The sequence below is a fragment of the Colias eurytheme genome, chromosome 11, assembly GCF_061535395.1.
Source record: "Colias eurytheme isolate Ceu_HAF_F1 chromosome 11, ilColEury1 Martin Lab GWU primary, whole genome shotgun sequence".
Lineage (NCBI taxonomy): Eukaryota > Metazoa > Arthropoda > Insecta > Lepidoptera > Pieridae > Colias > Colias eurytheme.
Window position 1 is genome coordinate 11,277,616 of NC_142990.1, and position 6,970 is coordinate 11,284,585.

At 36.7% G+C, this 6,970-nt stretch overlaps 1 protein-coding gene across 1 annotated transcript; it reads right to left on the minus strand.

Annotated features, from left to right (window-relative positions):
• Window positions 1-1,282: 1,282 nt before the first annotated feature.
• LOC149904877 (flexible cuticle protein 12-like) lies at window positions 1,283-3,028 on the minus strand. Its single transcript, XM_090107106.1, has 4 exons — window positions 2,960-3,028; window positions 2,611-2,703; window positions 2,265-2,380; window positions 1,283-1,591 (listed from the first exon to the last, which is right to left on the minus strand). The coding sequence occupies exons 1-4, from the start codon at window positions 3,026-3,028 to the stop codon at window positions 1,336-1,338; spliced, it is 534 nt and encodes a 177-aa protein (XP_089963232.1). The 3' UTR covers window positions 1,283-1,335.
• Between the last annotated feature and the right edge of the window lie 3,942 nt (window positions 3,029-6,970).

Genomic DNA, 6,970 nt, shown 5'->3' on the forward strand with positions numbered 1-6,970 from the left:
ATAAACTTACCGCGCTTACTCAGCTGCGACAGGAGCGTTATGTTTTTTGAGTTTATAAGAAACTAGCTTTCCGCCCTCGGCTTCGCCCGCGCAGTCAAAGAAAAAGCCCGCATACCTAGTTCCCATTCCCGTGGGATTTCCGGGATAAAACCTATCCTATGTCCCGGGGTAAAAAGTAGCCTATGTCCTTTCTCGGGTATCAAAATATCTCTATACCAAATTTCATGCAAATTGGTTCAGTAGTTAAGGCGTGATTGAGTAACAGACAGACAGACAGAGTTACTTTCGCATTTATAATATTAGTATGGACTAGCTGCGCTTCGCGGTTTCACCCGCGTGGCTCCGCTTCTGTTGGTCTTAGCGTGATGATATATAAGCCTACTATAGCCTTCCTTGATAAATTTGCTATCCAACACCGAAATAATTTTTCAAATCGGACCAGTTGTTCCCGAGATTAGCGCGTTCAAACAAACAAACAAACAAACTCTTCAGCTTTATAATATTAGTATAGATATGATATCTACAAATAATTAATAAGAAATATGTCTACAATAATTAATTTGGTACTTCTTATCGTTTAATGTGATAGTCGTGTGAATTGATTCGCCTTGGCCCATGTCGTTGGGTACATAAAAAATACAAAAAACAGGATTTATGCGCCAAAAAGTCACCAAAATGTTTTTAAAATACATCGAGTGTAACTCAATAATTTTTAACGGTTATTATGTATCAATGCAATTGACCAGTCAGTTATTGTTTAGATAATAATTTAATTTAGGGCAAAGTTTTGACATACAAACTTAATTCTTACAAATTAATTATAATTTGTTTAGTTTATTTGAATCGGAACAGCTAGTTCAAGGTGAGTCGGAACTGAGCGCGGTGATACTGCGTAATGCTACACTAAGTTGGACTGAGGAGGACTGTAAAGCTGACAAAGATCAAAACACTTCTAAAACTTATACGGGGATGGGTTGGACTAAAGCAAAGGGGGCGCAGGACTTAGAAAATTTTTGATGGAGTTGGTGTCATTATAACACCTATTTATTATTGTTTTATCGTAAAGATTACGCTAATATAAGCATGTTTTATAGGAACAACTTTTCTCTAAAATCAAAAATGGCCGAGATATTCGCCCTCAAAGATGGTTTTCATTAGGTTAGGTTAGGTTAGGTTTCTTAAAAAAAAACTACACAGAAATAGGAGCCCCGCGAAGCGGGGCTCCGTCGACGCGCAAAAAAAAATTTTTTTTCACTTTTGATCAAAAATTTTCTAAGTCCTTACTTTGCGCCCCCTTTGCTTTAGGCGGACCGCGGGGATGGCTTATTCAAATGTTTAACCAAGGACCGTTCCTAAAAAAGCTGAAGAATAAAGCCTTTGAACCTTATGAATTGGTCTCGGTATTCCTTCAGGTTGTACTGTTAATGCGGACCTGTAGCCGTTAGAGTCAGCGAAATAAGTCACTATGTAAGTGTCACCATCAGGTGCTACCCATGAGTAGTAACCCATGACAGCGATTGCCTCGTCTTCGAGACCTTCGTTGATGAGGCTACCTTGCTGTTCGTGTTTTGATCCATCCGATTGCTCAAACCTATAAGAAAAATTAATGCATTCAAATAAAAATTATTTCACGCTCTACATTCTTCAAAATTGAATTAATAGGAGTTTTAGATTAGAATAAAATCCATACTAATATTATAAATGCGAAAGTAACTCTGTCTGTTACTCAATCACGCCTAAACTACTGAACCAATTTTCATGAAATTTGGTATGGAGATATTTTGATACCCGAGAAAGGACATAGGCTACTTTTTATCCTGGTAAAATGACGCAATCCCTTAAATCCCACGGGAACGGGAACTATGCGGGTTTTTCTTTGACTGCGCGGGCGAAGCCTTGGGCGGAAACCTAGTAATTCATATAAACACAATATGTTAACACCAATTTATGTGTGAAATACTATAATATGTATTAAGCGCGTCACACACGGTGAAGATACTATAATATTTTACTAAGAGCCCTGTAGAACCGCCATCCTGTTACAAATGACCCACAAAATTTCGGTCAGTTGTAACAGGATGGCGGTTCTACAGGGGTCTTATTACGCAATGACACCGGCTACCTTAAGATACTGTAATATAAAATATTACAGTATCTTAAGATAAAATATTATAGCATCTTCACCGTGTGTGACGCGCTTTATACTATTAAGTATATAATAATTGTTGTACGAACATTACGTTTAATGAAATTACATCACTTACGCATAACGGTATTTGCCAACACCAATGTTGTCATTGTAGTATCGCAGAACCTGCACATCGTTTGACGGCACCGCCGTCCCAGACACGGCTGCAACCGCGATGCACAATACAATAAGCTGCAACGTGAAATACATACTTAATGTGTGTCTAAAAAAATATTATTTTAGTTGAACAATTAAAATATTTTTTATGAACCAGTTTCATCTTGGATGATCTTTCTTCGTCGACCATTCGAGACTGACTATTGGCTTGAGTCACAGCTTTTATATTGCAACAGATGATTTTATTATTATCAGACTAGATTGGACTTATTATGGACAAAAATATCTGACATTTATATACTCACATGTATTATGGCGGCTCCACATTCATGCAGTGAAACTCCGTGAACAAGCGTGACGAGATTGTGGTCGGTTATCGCGAAATTCGTGGCTTTGTACTAGTTAGTACCTTTAGTGTATCTATGAAATAGATTTTTTTTTGTGGTGTCTCTCAATGTTAGCCAGAAGGGCTTCTACATTTTAACGCGGACGCGGGGCTGAACTGAAGGTTCACCCTGGTAGCGACATGCACAAGGGCGTCCCCCCTTGACGGGGACCACGAACCTCGGCTTGAGCTGTCGCTTGAGTGGAGGAGGCCAGAAGGGCCCTAATCGGACGGGATGAAATAGATATAATATACATTGTCTCACGTACACCAGTGGTGGTCATTAGTCTGTAGTTGTCAGTCGACGGCCGATGCCGGACTGAATAGAACGAGCGCATTATTGAGTGTAGGAGTGAGCCAGTGCCATTTTACCTAGGTACATAACTGTTAGGGAACTACAGTACCCATAGAACATAGCGGTTTTAGCAGCAGTATTTAGATACGCCCAGTTCGCGGCGAGTCTCTCGAACGAATGCGAACATCTCATACGGATATAACTTGTGCCCTGAGTTCGCAGCGTGAATTCGTATGTGAATTCACGGCACTAATCTGGAGGCGCCATTACACATACATAGTATTGGTTGGCGGTGAAGGTGAACCGCTTGACATTTTATTCGAATTTTTATTATAATATATCCGAAGACGACTTATAATATTTTTGGCTGCTTATATAACTTGACCGCCTCCTTGGTACAGTGGTTGACGCGTGAGCGTAGAACCGAGGGGTCCTGGGTTCGATTCCCGGTGGAGACGAAAAAAAAAAATGTCTCGGTCTGGCAGGACACAGAAGGCTGATCACCTACTTGTCCATAAAGAAAAATCGATCAGTGAAACAGATGTATGAATAATGCATCTGCCCCCTACCCCACTACGGGGACACGGGACTTCACTTTTTTTTTTATATAACGCTGGTGTGGTTTACATTTTTTTATTATATCAGTAGAAATGCATTATTTCAAGTTTATAACACATGTTATTATCTACATACATTTTATTGACATTGAAGAACCCCTGTATTCGTTACTAACTCACTGATGATCAACACAATGCACAGGTTACTTCCTAAAGTCTTAGCAATACGACACAAATACACACAGACACACGGATATATCGTTACTTGGTTGATAATTACATGTAGGTGCATGGATGCTTTTAAGTTGAACACATATTATGTCACGTGTAAAATCTTCTAAATTATAAATATAATTTTAATGGAAACAACCGGAAGGCACTAGCTTACTAATAAAATAAAACCGGCCAGGTGCGAGTTGAACCAAGGGTTCCTTAAACGTGTTTTTTTTTGTTATTGGTTGTAACAGTAATTTTTCCAAATTTTACCTTTATCTGTGCTATAAGATGTTATTTTTTACCAAATTTCAAGATTCTGCGTTCCCTGTAGGTTTTCATTCCCGTGAATGTTGAAATTTGCGAAAATTTGCAGCATAAACGTAGGTGTTCTTTGATTACGTTGGCTTATAAGTTTGTTTTTTTCACACATGGCACATGCTTACATGACTGCCTTAATCTTCTTCATTCCAGGGTGCTACGATTCCTCTAAGGGAATACTGCTACGTATATACTACCCAGCTACAGCCCTTACGGACGTGTCACTTTTTTTTTAAGTCGGGAAATCTTGCATAGATACCCACGGCCTTCGGGGAAGGGAACATGGGTTATATCGGATTCCTATCGACCAAAGCCGCATCAACGACGGGGCCACAAGCATGGTTGAATTCGTCCGTGACCCCATCAGCGGCTGCCCGTCACCAGGCTAACGGACACCACCCTACCTGGCCGTCACGACGTGGCGCGCACTCTATCTTGCGTCCACCTATGTGTATGTGGTGTAACAGCCATACAGTAAGGATGTTCAGATCATAGGTATGCCATGATGCATTGTAAAGTATATAGTATTTAATTAATGAAATTAAGCACACTTATAGAGGGTAATTTGGATTAACTCATAGGATATTATGATAGGTTTTATCCCGAAAATCCCGCGGAAATTTCGCATTTGTAAAATAACATATTAACCTGAAGTTTTTATTAATATTAAAATTAATTTGTCTCTCAACTTGAAGCAGAGAAATGAGATTTATTCATTGCTTTTTCACATTCAGAGTTGCAGTTTTATAAATTCTTCGCGGGGGATAATCCTGGGCACATTTCCATATTAATTGCATAGTGACACACATGAGGTTTTAATAGTTAACTTTGAGACTATTACGCGTACGAAACGAAAATTTTAAAATTGAACGAAGGAAATAATTTTAGTCGTTATTATTTTATACGATTGAAACTACCTTATTAATACAAAATTGCTTAGTAAATGGAGAGATGATATCATTTACATAATACTGATTCAAATCGATTAATGCGTCGACACAGACTTTTATCATTTAAGTATATTTATCTTTCAATCAGATAGTGTTTCAGATTAACGTAAATGAGTGGGAAACAAAATGGAAGCTTCTAGAAGATTAGTTTAATGTTTCATAGTTTACTCTGTGACGGGTTTCATTGAAGTTGAAGAGGAAAGTAATTTCTTTTTAAGTATTAGTTTTATAGCATTTAAATCCTACTGATATTAAAATTGCGAAAGTTTGTATGTATGGATGTATTGTTACTCTTCACGCAAGAACTGCTAAACCGATTTTCATGAAACTTTTCACACACTTAGAGGGTACCTTGAAATAACACATAAGATAGTTTATATCAGAGTATTTTAATTAACGTATAATATTCGCATATTTTTAAAGATAAAAACAACAATTTATCATTTATTAAAAAAATATAGCGCTGGTTTTTACTCAAAACGCTTTGTACATTCTGCCTTTGATATTCGATATAATATAATTTACCAGATATTACATTATTTACATTGCAAACTGAATAACTTGACAAACGAAACAATACTGAATATTAATACATATTTTGATTGCGTGTCCTAGTATACATTAAGTGCATAATATCATCACTATAAATAAAATTATGCCTGTACATAATTCAGAGTACATGAGTTCATATTTTCGTACTTAAAATAAAAAAATATTAAAATATAGTTTCTGTCACTTCCTAATAATGAAGCTTTCGTAAAAAATAGGCCCAGAACTTTACCAAGCCAAACAAACAAAGAAAATCCTCTTTATAAAATCAGTTTTATCAATTATACAGAAATCGCAAGTAAAATATTATAAACATTAAGTTTGTTACTTCATTTCGCAAGGAAACTAAGCAGAAACTTTCTTAACTTTTTGCTAATTATCCAGTTAACTCGAAGCCTGTATTTAAAAGTACTTTAGTTTATATTTTACCGGAAGAATTAAGAGTACAAATTAAACGTGGCTTTCATTCTGTGTACCTTTTGCATTATTGTACTACTAACTGTGCCCCGCGGTTTTATCCGCATTGCACTGCTCCTATTGGTCGTAGCGTGATGATTATTGTTTACAATATTTAAGCATACACGGACGGACAGACAACGACAGCGACTTTGTTAACAGACTTTTATTAGCTTCACCTGTACGTTTGTATGTAACCGACTCGTTTAGCCGCAATTTCGACCCTCTATAAACGGACAGATTTAAAGACTATAATTATTCTTGTTTTATTTTACGCGGTTATTGTATATTTAGAAATTAAAGATTTTAAACGCGATTTATCCCGACGTGTCGCATACTTTGCAACGATCTTGGTCACGGCTAGACTAATTAAGTCTAATAGGTAATTTCTAAATGGACAGATTTCATTCAAATAAAAAAATGTACACTTATCAAGGCTTGGTGACAATATAGTTAATCTAATGTTTTTTGTATATTAAACTAGCGGTCCGCCCCGGCTTCGCCCGTGGTACATATTTACGTTTTCTCTACGTATAAGAACCATCCTCGTACTTCAAGGAATATAATAAAAAAAGAATTATCGAAATCGGTTCAGCCGTTCTCGAGTTATGCGCTTACCAACACATTTTGCGATTCATTTTTATATATAAGAAGATTTATACTATCTTATAATATTATAGCTTCCAGCGGCTTTAACAAACGGTAGATTTCCGCTAAATAGAGATGTTTCCAAAACTTTGAGTTGTTACAACTCACTTAAAAGTTCTCTTTGAAAACGAATCAGTCATTCGCTATTGGACATTGCTCACTAATTTACATATTTCATTTATATTCAAATTGTTTTGGTAAATCGATCTATTGATGTTTTATGACTCACCCGTTTAACATAATAGATACGGAGTAGAGAAGACAGTAATTAATAATTATGTACAAAATTGT

Bases quoted from the DNA above. Each gene is read 5' to 3' on its own strand.
- LOC149904877 (XM_090107106.1), bottom strand. From the start codon at position 3,028: ATGCGCTCGTTCTATTCAGTCCGGCATCGGCCGTCGACTGACAACTAC. The intron at 2,704-2,959 runs GTACGTGAGACA...GGTACTAACTAG, and splicing joins GACTAATGACCACCACTGGT to TACAAAGCCACGAATTTCGC. The intron at 2,381-2,610 runs GTGAGTATATAA...TTCACGTTGCAG, and splicing joins GTGGAGCCGCCATAATACAT to CTTATTGTATTGTGCATCGC.